Source organism: Zalophus californianus, chromosome 10, assembly GCF_009762305.2.
Source record: "Zalophus californianus isolate mZalCal1 chromosome 10, mZalCal1.pri.v2, whole genome shotgun sequence".
NCBI classification, from domain to species: Eukaryota; Metazoa; Chordata; class Mammalia; order Carnivora; family Otariidae; genus Zalophus; species Zalophus californianus.
In genome coordinates, this window is record NC_045604.1 from 64,289,922 (window position 1) to 64,304,359 (window position 14,438).

The 14,438-nt window shown below is 45.7% G+C and overlaps 2 protein-coding genes across 6 annotated transcripts in view; both read left to right on the plus strand.

The window, feature by feature from the left end:
- The window catches only part of EFCAB2 (EF-hand calcium binding domain 2), a 115,401-nt gene that overhangs the window by 82,541 nt on the left and 18,422 nt on the right, over nucleotides 1–14,438 (plus strand). For all 5 annotated transcript variants that reach the window (XR_003523131.2, XM_027612209.2, XM_027612211.2 and 2 more), the window contains one exon: nucleotides 11,660–11,732. Coding sequence is in view for 4 of the 5 variants with exons in the window: in XM_027612209.2 (XP_027468010.1) it covers nucleotides 11,660–11,732 (73 nt within the window). In the remaining variant the exon portion in view is untranslated. The remainder of the gene's footprint in view (nucleotides 1–11,659; nucleotides 11,733–14,438) is intronic.
- On the plus strand, nucleotides 8,904–9,362 carry LOC113932787 (cytochrome c oxidase subunit 6B1). The gene has a single exon (XM_035722099.1). It carries the CDS (start codon nucleotides 8,950–8,952, stop codon nucleotides 9,208–9,210), a length of 261 nt encoding a protein of 86 aa, XP_035577992.1. The 5' UTR covers nucleotides 8,904–8,949; the 3' UTR covers nucleotides 9,211–9,362.

Here is a 14,438-nt window from a genome sequence, read left to right on the forward strand (position 1 = left end):
TCTTTTGTGACCTTGATACTTTTGAAAAGCCCTGCTCAGTGATTTTGGAGAACGCCCTTCAGGTTGGGCTCGTCTGATGTGTTCTCATGCACACATTGAGGTAAGGCATTTTGGGCAGGAATACCAGAGGAGTATTCTCAGAGCATCATGTCAGGGGGTACTTGATGTGCTTAGGTTTCACTACTGGTGATGTTAACCTTGTTCACTTGTTTAAGTTTTCCCACTATCAAGGTTCCCCACTATAAAGTTACTATTTTTCCCTTTGTAACTAGTAAATATCTTGGGGGAGATACTGCAAGACGATGCAAAATATCCTTTCTCCTCAAACTTTGCCCACTGATTTTAGCATTCATTGATTGATCTTACTCATAACAAGGATTACTGTTGTGTTTGCCAAATGTTTCAGTGTTATTTCTTGAAAACTCCAGGACAGTGAGTTTTTTGTTGGTTTTGTTTGGACAGTGAGCAGCCATTTGGCAATGTAGAACTTGGAATTATTTAGACCTTTCACAACAATGGAAAATGTTTTAGTTAATGAATCTAGTAAGCATTTATTAAACTCTTGTTATAACCAAAACATCCATGAGAAATATGCAGAAGCCATGTTTGTTCTGTTTCGCATCCGGGTCTTTTTCTCTGCCACTGTTTTCACCTCAAATCACATTAACCACCATGATTTGTCCTAAGAAGATGTTATTGCAAAGAGTCCTGAGCGACAGAATCTCAGGAGTCAGAGAGTGGAACTAACTTCCAGTTTTGCTCCATATACTAGTTATGTTCCTAGAGGGTGAGTCCAATGCCTTCTCCAAGTCCTAGTTTCCTTATTTTTAAAATAGGGACTATAAAATGGATTGACGTGAGAATTAAATGAGTGAATACATATGAAAGTTCTTTTTAATTGAAAGGCGTTTCTCAAACTGCAAAGTGTTCTACAAATTCATGTATTACTCAACAGATGTATACTGAGCCCCTATTATGTGTGAGTTCCTTTTAAGTGTTGGAATGTAGCAGTGAAGGGCCTCGGTCCGCATGGAGCTTACATTTTATTTTATTTTATTTTATTTTTTTAGAGAGAGAGTGGGGGAGGGGGAAGGGAGCTCAATCCCACAACCCTGAGATCATGAACTCAACCGAAATCAAGAGTTGGCTGCTTCACTGACTGAGCCCCCTGGGGCTTACATTTTAGAGTGAAGAAACAGACAATATACAAGTAAACAGATTTCAGATAGTAATAAGTGCTATCAAGTAAATAAAACAGGACAGTGTTATAAAATGCTATTAGGAAGATAGAGGAGGATGATGTATTAGCAAATGAGGGTGTAGTGAGGTGGGATAAAACTGTGTAGACCTCTGGTCGGGGAAAGTTTCTCTGGAGGTCATTTTTGAGTTAAGATCTTTAAGATTCGAAGGAGCCAACCATGTGAAGAACTGGGGAGTAAATATAAAGGTCCTCTGAAGGGGCAAGGGTTTAGTGTGTGGGAGACCAGCACAGGAGGGTGGAGTGGCAAGGTGGGCGGCTGTAGACCAGGGTGTGAGACCAAGTCAGAGAGGTTGGCAGGTCCAGATTAGATAGAACCTCACAGACATTATTAGTGCAGTGGGAAGCTTCTAGGCAGGGGAATTACATACTATGATTTTCATTTTTTAAAAGATTGTTCTGGGGGCACCTGGGTGGCTCGATCAGTTAAGTGCCTGCCTTCAGCTTAGGTCATGATCTCAGGGTCCTGGGATCGAGTCCTGCATCGGGCTCCCTGCTCAGCGGGAAGCCTGATTCTCCCCTCTGCCTGCCACTCCCCCTGCTTGTGTTCCTGCTCTCCCTATCTCTCTCTCTGTCAAAATAAATAAAATTAAAAAAAAATTTTTTTTAAAGATTGTTCTGAGAGTGGATTCAGGTGGCTGGTGAGAGCCAAAGCAGAGACTACATGAGGGTGACTTCTGTGGTCCAGGTGAGAAGTGGTGGCCAGGAAAGGTGGTGGTGGTAGGTGTATAGTACTGTGATGGGCCCAGATGTGTCCCCCGGAAGTCATGTCCCTAATGCCCAGCACCTCCCCATATAGTCTGATTTGCTGAGAGGGGATTAAGGTAAAATGAGTGCACTGGAGCAGGACAAAACCCAGTCTGACTGGAGTCTTGTAAGAAGAAATTTGGACACACTGAGACACCAGGGACGCATGCACACAGAGAACAGTGTGAGGACACAGGGAGAAGGTGGCCATCTGCGAGCCCAGGGGAGAGGCCTCAGAAGAAACCCGCCCTGCTGCCATCTCCATCCTGGACTTCCTGCCTACAGAGCCGTGAACAAATAAATCCTTGTTGTTTCAGCCCCCCCCCCCCCCCCCCCCCCCCCGCCCCAGGCTGTGGCGGTGGCGGTTTGTTGCGGCTGCCCCAGCAGACCAATGCAGTTATGGTAATAATGATGGTGGGGGTGATTTCTTCGTAGAGTTTACCACTGCCTGAAGCTCGTGCATAGACGTGTGTGTGCAGGCTTTCTCCCCCACTTGGTTGCCTAGGGTAAAAGTAGTGTCCGATATTTTATAGAGCTTTTTTCTGAGATACACAGGAAACCGAGTTCTTCCCTCAGGCTGTAAACTCTAGCACATAGGACGGTATGAGAAATAATACCGTAACAAGTTAGAACCCAAAGCTTTTTGGAAAGCATCTTTTAGCAGTGGAAAAATGATCCGCACTTGATTAGAGGGACCTTCAGAAAAATAAGGCTTTTTTTTTTTTTTTTTTTTTTTTTGAGTAGAGCCCTTGTCTGAATAAGGAGGTTTAGCCATTATTTCGGTTTCATTTCATGGCTTTGCGAAAGGAGATCAATCTGTGAAAACGCTCTCTGCGAGGACAAGGTCTTTTTGTTGTCTGCTGTGCTGTAAATGGTACCTGGTGCACGGTAGTGTTTGGCAAATATTTATGAAATAAATGAAAGTCATTTTCAAATCCTGCTTTTGTTTCTTCTCAGATATTTTTGACTTGTTTTCAACATTCTCTTATACTTAGATGAATATCAGCTAATATCATAGGAGAGGTAAAGTATTTTGCCTGCTCTTTTCTCCCTGAGAATTGCGTCCATTGTCCTGAGTCAGGTCTTCACTTGGAATGGTTTTGACCTTAGACCGCCCTAAAACGGAGGACTCACCACCTAGCTCCGTGGCACTGGCGCCACCTCGTGTCAGGAACGTGATACTGCACCCGCCGAAGGCCTGCGGGGAACCAGCCTGGGCCCGACCCACAAGCTGTGCATGAATTAAAGCAAGATACCTCTATTGGGCAACCTTATTGTGACTCATGTGTTCTGAAGTGATTTTGTTCCCATGTTTACTACGTTATATATAGTGCAAGTGCAGAAACAGATTCTTAGTATTGAACCATAAAGACTTCTGGAGTTCATTTGTAGTTCTTTTTTGTTTGTTTAAGATTTTATTTATTTGACAGAGAGAGACAGCAAGAGAGAGAGCACAAGCAGGGGGAGTGGGAGAGGGAGAAGCAGGCTTCCCGCTGAGCAGGGAGCCCGATGCGGGGCTCGATCCCAAGACCCTGGGATCATGACCTGAGCTGAAGGCAGACGCTTAACGACTGAGCCCCCCAGACGCCCCTCATTTGTAGTTCTTATCAATATAAGACCACATCCACTCCGACAGAGGGAATGGCTCTGCAGATGTTAAAGACTTTATAAGAAGTAGTTGATTTAATTGAGGTGTCATCAATTAAAAAAAAAGAAAATCCCATGAAATTGATTTAAAAGAAAAAAATTTTTCCCAAGGAAAACTGTGGGTTTTTTTGTTTTGTTTTGTTTTTTACAAGGAATGTATTTAACTTCCGTTCTGTAGGCACAGCAGAACACTGAGTGGGTTGTTCAGAAGATGAACCTGCCTAGGGACCGCAGGGCTAGGAGCTGTCTGAGCAAAGTGGTCGGGACTTGGAGAATCAGTGTTGGAGCCAAATCATGCTGACTGGCACAAGAGCGGACTGTTATGTTTTCAGGAATTCTGCAAGCTACTGTTACCAACTAATTTCTATAAAAAGTAAATTGCATAAACTTACAAGGAAATTATACTAAAAACCCAAGGCGCTCACTTGGGCAGCACTTACAGTGACATTGGACCGGCACACAGATTCACCTGACCCCTGAGCTAGGGCGACGGGCAAACTCATGCAGTGATCTATACTTTTTCAGGCTGTTCTGTGTAAAATGAAACATGAATGTGTTTATGAATGATAAAAAAGTACTAAATACTCAAAGTTGACCTCCACCTGATTGCAGTACCATGGTTTACTCTGACTCATGCTTGGGAGGCAGTTAGTACACGTGGGGGGCCTCCCGGCAGCTGGGGATCCCAGAGGCATCTCTTCCCACCTGCTTCCCCAGCGACTTCCCCAGCAACTTGGGCAGCTTGAAGTTGGCGCCCTGTGGTTGTGGTTGTGTTGACTCGGTGGAAATGCAAATGCTGCTAATCAGGGCTTTTCTCTCCTGAGGAGCCGGTTGGTAACAGCACACCCACTACCTTACACAAATGAGTTTGTTTCTGCCTTTTCTCCGCGCTCTCTTCCAAAAGCTTGATAAAAAGACTTCAGGAAGGAATTATTAAAATTCAGAAACTATTTTAGTTTTATTTCACTACATTGACTTTGGGAAGTTTCTAACTGGTTGCTTTAAAAGGTTACTTTAATAATTGTAAATACTTTAATGATTTAAAAATGTTACAAGCATTGTAAAAATTTATTTTTTTTAAGATTTTATTTATTTGAGAGAGAGAGAGAGAGAGAGAGAGCACGAGCAGGGGGAGGGGCAGAAGGAAAGAGAGTCTCGAGCCAACTCCGCACTGAGTGCGGAGCCTGATGTGGGGCTCAGTCCCACGACCCTGAGATCATGACCTGAGCTGAAATCCAGTCATATGCTTAGTTGACTGAGACACCCAGGAGCCCCTTAAAAGATACTTTAAAATAACTTTCAATCATTTCACTTGATTCAAAATCCCGTTTAGTAGAATGAAATAGGTTAATCAGCCCTAATGTGTGTAATTGTGTCGCTTTATTTCATAGTTTTGTTTAATGTTCCAGTTGTCTAGTATCTTTGTTATTTCTTATTTCTGAACTTTTATTTTCATCGTGAAGTTTTGGAATTTCTATTGCTTGTCTCTGAAAGCTACAGTTTTGCCTCCTTCTCCCCATTTCCTTTTCAGTTCTCCTCCTTTCTAGACCCCTGTCCCTTTCTCAGGAACTCATGGCCTCACGGTTTTCTGGCCTCTGTTCTTCCTTGCTCTCTCTTCCTGTTTTTCTTAGCTCACCTTTAGAAGCCTCACTACTCCTGAGGCTGACAGGTTAGCTACGTGGTTTCCTCCTTACAGCCAGAACCCCAGCCCCATCCTGGCACCATCTGGGGTTCTGGAGGCCCACGTGCCCCTCTCCGCCCCCCCCCCCCCCCCCCCCCCCCGCTTGCATTCCTGTGTACTTGGCACCAGAATCCTAACGCCACAGGAACTCTTGGGATCATCTGTCTTCTGTGCCTCTGGCCTTGTATTTTGGAACGAGTAAGAACAAGAGGAGCTCAGAGGCGTCTTTGCTTCTCCTATAATTTCCCTCCCCTCCCTCCTCTTGTCTTGTACCTGCCCGGAGCAATTTACCGTACAGGGCTTCGTCTTCTCCAGATACTTTTACTTGTTCTGAAGCCAAAATGATAGATGGTATATGCCTAATTGTTTTAAATAGTTTATATGAGGCAGGATTTCTGTTATTACTTCTTACTACTTTGATTTTCATTCCACATATGCTTGTTTGTTTTTAAAGTTCATTTATTTTTTAGTAATCTCTACACCCAGTGTGAGGCTCGAACTCATGACCCCAAGATCAAGAGTCGTGCGGTCTTCCGTCTAAGCCAGCCAGGTGCCCATGTCTTGTTTGTTTTGTTTTGTTTTGTTTTTCAATGAAAACTTTTTATTGAAAAAATTTTACACTTATAGACAAATAGTAAGAGTGGCCCACGGAACTGTTGTGTGTGGTCACAGGGATGTACCAATTATGAACATTTTGCCACATTTGCTTTTGCCTATGTTCTCTCTCTCTTTTATAATATATATACACACGTATTTACATTGTATACACATTTACACATTTTATTATTATTTTAATTTTGCTGGGCTATTTGAAAGTAAGCTTTGGACATTATGACTTTTCCCCAAAATACTCCAGTGTATATGTTCTAAGAACTAGAACATTCACTTACATAAACCAGAGGTGTGTGTGTGTTTAAATATAATAGAATCAGAGCAGCTGGGGAGAACTTGAAGAGGTCATTTGGCTCCTTCCCAGGCTTCTTGCTGGTAAATTCCTAGAGTAAATAGCTGTTTTCCAGGAGTGATAAACCCAGATTCCCCAGGGACCAGGCCTGTGACCTGAATGTGAGAGGCGCACAGGCTTGGACAGTTCTGAGGACGCGTACGAGTGGCCCCATCTAAATGAAGAGACCAATGCTATGCTGAACGTAACCTTATGTACTGGCCACATCTGTCCCTCGGGTCATCAGTTTTGAGCCCTGGATCTGTCTTCAAGGCTCCCATAGGGTGGAGCCTCCGGTTTTCTTTGGAAGCGTCTTGTTATAGTCAAGTTCTCCTGTAAGTCTCACGAAATCCTCGGCCAGGTTTCTGAGGGGCAGCAGCACGCAGGGGTGAAGAGGGTGGGGTCCAGCCTGCGTGTGGGAATCCCGTGGCCATGAATTACTAGGCTAACGGGGAAGTTACCTACCCCTTCTGTGCTCCCATTTTCTTCATCGGTAGAATAATAGTAGGCGCCGTCCTCCCGGGGCTGTTGTCAGAAGTAAGTGGGTGAGAATATTTGAAGCGTTTGAGAGCAGAGCCAAACCCTTGCGTGGCTGTGTGCGGCCAACGCTCCCCTGCAGCCTGCAGGTGGTAGTAGGGTATGAGTGAACTGCGGGGACGACTCCTTCTCCAAGTCCCAGAGGAGCTGTTGGTTCTGCCGTCCCTCTGTGCTGCCCCGTGGTCGGACCCGCAGCCTTGGCCCTCAGCTCCCGGGGGGTCACTGCTGGGATTGGCCGTATGTGGCCCCGGGCAAGTTATTGAATATCCCAGGGTTGTCTCCTTATCTGTGGAATGGAGAGAACGAGGCACCCCCCCCTGCAAGGGGCCGTTGCAAGGAGTAAAGGCATCCATGGGGGCAGAGTTTGAGTGCAGAGAGTGCTGGCCAGCAGTTGTGGGTGCCCCTCTAGAGCTGCCACCTTCCCCTGCTGTGTTCTCTGTGCCTGCTACTCAAGTCCCCCCACCACTGCCGCTGGCACCCCGCGGGCTTTCTGTCCCTCCCTCCCTGCAGGTGCTGCTGCTGAGATCACCAGTGGCCTTCTCTCTGTCTGGACCTGAGGTGCTGCTTCTTCTCTTAGGCTCTGGGAACGGTTTTAACAGTGAGGTCATCCTGTAAGCAGGGTCCAGGCCGGGGGCAGTTGAGGGGCAGAGAGGAGTGGAGAGGCTCACGGAGGCAGGACAGACTGAGTGAGTGGCAGAGAGCTAGGCATGGCAGGTCTGCGGAGCGTCTGGGCCTGGAATGGACAGCAGGCAATGGGCTGACAGTTGGAAGAGGAGTAAGTTAGAACAAGGAGTAGTGAAGGAAGCAGAGGGAGCATACTCGAAGGTGCTAAGGCACCTATCAGAATGTCTTCAACATAAGGAAGGAAGATATCTGAATATTTTAGGGCAAAAGAGGAAGCAACTAGTAGAGGAGAGGATGAAGATGCTGAGTGGAATGCAAGTGTGTCCAGAACAAGAACCAAGACCGAGGGGCTTAAGAGTACACTTATCGAGGGAGAAGAGGGAGACCCAGAGCAGGCTCGCTGTCTGCTATGTGAGGACACAGAGAAAAGTGGCCATCGCAAGCCAGGAAGAGGGTTCTCACCAGACACCTGATGACGTCCTGGTCTTGGACTTGGCAGCCTCTGGAACTGTGTGCAATCATGCCATGTTTTCATCTGCCCAGGCTGTGGTGTGTAGCTTGCAGCCTGAGCTGCCCCAGCAGGTGGTAGGAGGGTCAGCCGTGGTGCCCAAACAATCGGCGTCTGTTCTGGGAAGTAAGGGACAGGTCTGGGGGCTCTTCTGCTGAGATTAGGTGTATCCACGGTATGGAGCTTGAGGCAAGGGATGATAGATGGATAGAGCGAGCAGGATGGAAAGTTAAGGGGCCCAGAATCTACGATGGGGCAAATGGCCATTTTGAAGGGTTAACGAAGAATATTGAGCAGCTGCGTGTAGATGAATTAACCACTAAACACAGCTCGAGGGCTAGTTTGTAGGGGTACAGGTGTGTTCTTGAGTTATTGTATTGTTCTTTAGGCCACTGTGGACTTGTCAGCCAAAGAAGCTTTGCCTTTTCCTCTTACATCAGTCAGGCCTTCGTGTTTTAGGACTAGAGAGAAAGAAGCAGCTTGGTGCGTGAGGGACATCAAACGAGCTTTGTTTTCTGTGGTCTCCCTCAGCAAAGTGAGACAGTCTAGCTGGAGTCACTCAGGAGAGGCGAGGAGGGTGATAGGTCCTTCAAAGGGGAGCCGAAGGGGAGAGAGGAGAATTTTCTGGCTGAAAGGAAGGACCTGCCACCCTCTGATGCCTGCCGGTGGTGGCAGGACCTGGAGGGTGGGGGGTGCGCAGGTGGTTGTGTGCACACTGAGTGCCGAGCACCAGCCCTCCCATCTCCCCAGGAAGCCACCTTCCTGAGCCAGGCCCATCTGCATCCAAGCGCGCTCCCCTCTCTCTGGTCCTACAAAATCTTCCTTGACCCAATGTCCCCTCCAGACATCCCTTCCTCCCCTTCACTTCACACATCCATCCTCCTGAACCCAGTGCAATCAGATTTCTCCACCATCTTCGACGGCAGCTTCCCTCGTCAAAAAATCACCACCAGGGGTCACATTGAGCTGCGAGGTGCTGCTGTGGTGTGTTTAGAATCAGCACCATGGCAGAAGACATCAAGACCAAAATCAAGAACTACCAGACCGCCCCTTTTGACAGCCGCTTCCCCAACCAGAACCAGACCAGGAACTGCTGGCAGAACTACCTGGACTTCCACCGCTGTGAGAAGGCAATGACTGCTAAAGGGGGTGATGTCTCCGTGTGCGAATGGTACCGTCGTGTGTACAAGTCCCTCTGCCCCATATCCTGGGTATCAGCCTGGGACGACCGGCGGGCAGAAGGCACATTTCCTGGGAAGATCTGAACTGGCTTCACCCACCTCTCCTCTGTCCTCCCTCCTTCTCCCAGGGAGGTGAAGGGGGACCTGGGTGCACGGTGATCCCCACCCTGGGATTCTGAATCATGGCTTAACTAATAATAAATACTCGTTGGAAAAGTGAAAAAAAAAAAAAAAAATCACCACCAGTCTCCTTTCCTAAATCCAATGGGCGTCTCTCAGAACTTACTCGACTTCTCAGCAGCATGTGACACCAAGATGATGCCCACTTTTCCCCCATGTCTTTCCTTAGTTCCCTTGACACGGCCCTCTGTGGATCTGTGGAGTTCTCGCCTAGCCCTATGGCCCCTCTCCCTCGTGTCTAATGCAGGCCCTCTTCCTTGGACCGCTGGGTCAGGGCCAGTCTCTGGAGAGTTCTTGCTGGACCCCTGGCTGGTCTCTTCCCGTCAGCACACTCTTCTAAGACCTTCTTCCTGCCCACGCCATCTGGGGGTGGATCATGCCCCACCCGCAGCTAGTGCCTTAGCCCTTCCCATGTCCTGGGTGTTGGCAGCTACAAAGGGCTCATTTCAAACTGGTTTACCATTTCTTGGAGAGGCACAGGGGGATTGATTACCTTGCTGACACAGCACAAAGTCATTCTTCTTTTCTGTCTACATACCTCTCTTCTCACAGGCTGACTCATGATGGCAGCTATTCCTAGCCATTTCCAGAAATGGGGGGTATTGGATTTATAATTTAAAATGTTCTAGTAACCATATTTAAAAAAAGGTAAAAGAGAAACAGGTAAAATTAATTTCAATGCTATGTTTTATGCAACCCCGTATGTCTAAAATATTTCATTTCAACATGTGTCAATTGAAAAATTATCCATGAGATATTTGACAGTTTTTTTTCCGTACTTGGTTTTTTGAAATTCGTGCGTATTTTACACTTACCGCCTGTTGTCACTTGGGCTGGTCCCTTGCCCAGTGCTCAGTAGGACCACTGTCCTGCATGCGTGCCTGCAAAGGCTTCCAGTCCCCTCACCTCGCCCTGTGCCCCCCAGCCCCGTGCTCCCCCTCCCCGCCCTCCCCATCCTGCAGGGTGACAGCCTTTCCTCGGATCCCTCTGATTCCGGACTTCCTGTGGTTCTCTGATGCACATAGAGAGGCCTGGAAGGTTATGGAGGGGCTAAATCTGTGAATACTGACCGTATCATGTTTTGGTTCCTGCCTCATTAACTATCAGTTGGAACGTATACAGCAGGAGTCTGATGTTACAATGATATATTTATTACAGTGGTGTTAGCCAGATTCATGGGACATCTTTAGGGACTTCTTGGAAGTATAGTCTTATAGAATGCTTCAGCGTCTAGTCCCACCATCATGTTCACGTCCTGCCTTCATGAGGGATGTGGGCGTGAACAACAGTGCACAAGTGTTAGGACTGAGGTGCTTGGGCAGGTAGGAAACAGGAAGACGTTACATGTTAAGTTGGTCCTCATTTATTGTGAAGGAAAACCAATAAATGAAAGTTAATCCCATCCTCCACAGTTACTGACTTTCAGTTTTCCTCTTGATATTCATCCTGCAACCTCTTTAAGTGAAGAACCTAGACATTCTTATTTAAAATGTTTTCTCAGTAAAATAGTAAATATAACACCACCGATATTATCCAGAATGGTAAAGAAATGAAATATCCTAGTTGAGTGAATATTTGTGAAATCAAGTACACATCCAAATACTACAACTTTAATTTTAATAATTTTAAGTGGAAATACTTAATAATCTATTACAAATCCTGTCTTAGCATCTAGAGAATACTGAATGTAATTCAGACTCTTCTTAGGTTATTTGCCGAATTAAATTACATTGTTATGGGGGGGCAGGAGAGTAACTAATATCTATGGAGTGGCTACTCCTCCAAGAGCTATGCTTTTATTACGATAGTTCTTATATTTTACTGAGGGTGTTCCCAGCCCCATTCTAAGTATTTGAAGGAAGACGCTACATTTTGCCCACCAGGTAGGCTTATGCAGTCGGAGACTAGCCCGACCTGCCTCGCGCCATGCAGAGCTGGGATCTGAACTCGAGCAAGCGCGCACTAGAGGCCACGTGAACTTCAGCACAAACCTCTGTCCTCCTTTTACAGACGCAGAAACTGAGGTGCAAAACAGTTAACTAACTTAAACTCGGCTAGTAAGTGGCTGACATTTCTTTTTCTTACTCCTCCGTTCTTTCCGTTTTCTAGAACTTTCTGGGTTTTGGCTCAGGCAGGCCTTGCGTTTGCTAATCAATGCACACACTTCTTTCTCCCTTTGGTTCGCTTGTCTGCCTCTTCCTTTCCCCAGAAAGTATCTTCTATCCTCACAAGGCAGTACTTACTGAGTGACTTTGTTTGCTGGGCTACAACCGCCCTGAAGTCCTTTAGAGAGACACCGCACTTGCTTTTCAAAGTTTAAATTCTGAAACTATTGACCATTTTTTTCCCACAGAGAGATCGGAACAATTGTCAGGTCGCTAGGGTGCTGCCCCAGTGAAGGACAGCTGCATGACCTGCTCGCAGAGGTAAGCCGGCTGGCAGCAGGGCTGCGTGCGGTGGGCTCTCTACTCCCCCTGCTCCTTGGATCTTAAAACCCTTAACTGCAACTGGGCGTGTCCTAAACTAAAGAATGTGCTTGATGAAGACATTGGGGCAGCTTTGCAGATTGGCCAGGCAACAGTTCTGAAACAGTATCAGATCTGGAAGAAATGGCTTTGACCAAGTAATGCAATGGCTCAAGTAAGGAGCCCGCCTTAGATATTATTTACACTCTTTGAAATTAATTGAAGAGGGCCTCTGGGTGGCTCAGTCCAGTTAAGCATCTTGGTTTCAGCTCAGGTCATGATCTCAGGGTCATGGGAGGGGGCCCCACATCAGGCTCTGCTCTCAGCGGGGAGTCTGCTTGTCCCTCTCCCTCTGTTCCTCCCCTGCTCGAGCTTTCTCTCTCTCTCTCTCAAATAAGTAAATAAATAAATAAAATATTTAAAAAAAAAACTTAGTTGGAGAAAGGCCATCAGATGCAGGGGACTGACTGCAGAGAGAACACTGACAGATGGAAGGAACATAGTGAAGAATGTCAGTTCAGAGGGGATGGAAAGGGAAGTAGAGACTGTAAGAGATTTATATTTATTGAGGGGAAATAAAACTAACTTTCAGAAGAAATAGTACACATAATGAAATAATAAGAACTAACTTGATATTGACGGAATGGTCCAAGAATTTTAAAAACGGTTATTTGTAATAGTATAGATGAGTCTCTGGAGAGAATTACCCCAAAAAGCAGTGATGAGTGGCCCGAGACCAGAGAGCTCCATGCCCTGTTTGGTTTTCCAGAAAAGCGTCTGGTCTAATATCAAGTGCAGTTTTCAGTTCAACAAAGCAGAGGCCTGAAGGGAACAAAGCTACCTGGGCCCCCACCAGGAGAAGAATCTGTTCAGAACTGCTGATCTAGGTGTGTGGGTTTTGGTGGAGGCCAGGCTTCGAGCAGGAGGAGACGGGAGGCAGGCAAGGAAGTGGGGGTTTGGTTGATTTTTGTGCCCAGCATGGCATTGGGGTGAGTTACCTAACCGCGTCAGTTTCTCCATGAGAACACCTACTTCAAAGGTAAATGAAGTAATGTAGAAGACTTGTTTTGAATCCTAAAGCACTATATACAGTTAAGAAGTGGAAGATTGAAAAGAGGACTCTGTTGCCCACGTATTAGCATCTTGTAACTAAAAAGCAGGACTGGTTTTTCATTAGCATTTAAAAATATTCAGTAAAGCACAAAATCTTTACATTGTTTTTCTGTTTGGGGATCCAATAAAACTATTTTTACTCAGAGGAGAAAAATCTTATTTTTCCTGAGTTGGTCCTCACATTTTTAAAAAAAGGTGTTGATCACTGCTTGACAGTGTTTATCGACAAAGCTAGAATTTGTGCTAGTGAAAGAGGAGAGTTGGCACCATGGAGCAGATAGGAACTGGAAGATGAACTTACAGTGAAATCATAATTACTGCATATACTTCAGTAGAGTAGGTGGAAGAGTAAGGAAAAATGCCTCCAGAGAATAAAAAAGCAGAACCTTTAGAGCCTAATTCCTTTTGTCTGTTTTAATCAGCAAACCACAACCCCTGGGCCAAACCCCATCCACCACCTGTTTTTATAAATAAAGTTTTATTGGAACACAGCTAAACTCATTTATTTACATATTGTTTCTGGCTGTGCTCTCATTGCAAGAGGAGTTGAGAGTCCTTGCGACAGAGAACATATGGTTCGCAAGCTTAAAATATTTACTGTCTGGTCCTTTGCAGAAAAAGTTTGCCAACTCTTCATCTGTAAGTTTCTGTGGCAAATTAGAATAAATACCACATCTTGGGTCAGGAGGTCTACATTCGAGGCCCATAGGTACCACTTACAGCTATGTGGCCTTTCAAAGCCTGGTTCCACAGCCACAAAAGGAATGCAACAATAGTAAAGTGTATCTTTATGAGGATTAAATCTAATAACTGTCAGGATTCATGTGTTACTTGGTGGGCTCTCAATACATATTTGGGTTTGCTTGCTTTATAGGTGGCTGTCTGCTGAAGCAACCCCACGGGTTTGCGCAGTTAATCACAGTAGATGCTTGGGTACCAACGTTTTAATTTGTCTTTGCCCCTTTCTTAGACATACTGACACAACCTTTGAAAATTGTACACGATTAGAGCAGTTGTACCAGTAGGGATCACTGTGCTATCTAAGCCCTATACACATTTTTCTGTCCTTGTGCACAACTTATTCAAATTAAATTATAGCGATATGCATAAGAAGTTTTGGGCGTGACTCTCCTTTTTGTGGTTTCCCAAATAAGTGAGGGGAACAAAGCACATAGATAGTTGTAGGTATTGAATACATTTACAAAATCAGAGCTCCAGGTAGTAAAGCTCTAGGGGTGAATGTCCTATTGCTAAGTGCTCTGTAGTCGTTTCAGAAATGAAACTATTTCTGCTTTTTTTTTGCTTTAAAATGCAATAATGTGATAATTCTCTAAAATTCTTCAATGGGGCACCTAGGTGGCTCAGTCATTAGGCGTCTGCCTTTGGCTAGGGTCGTGATCCCAGGGTCCTGGGATCGAGCCCCACATCGGGCTCCCTGCTCAGCCAGGAGCCTGCTTCTCCCTCTCCCTCTCCCACTCCCCCTGCTTGTGTTCCCTCTCTCGACATCTCTCTCTCTGTCAAATAAGTAAATAAATAAATAATAAAATAAAATTC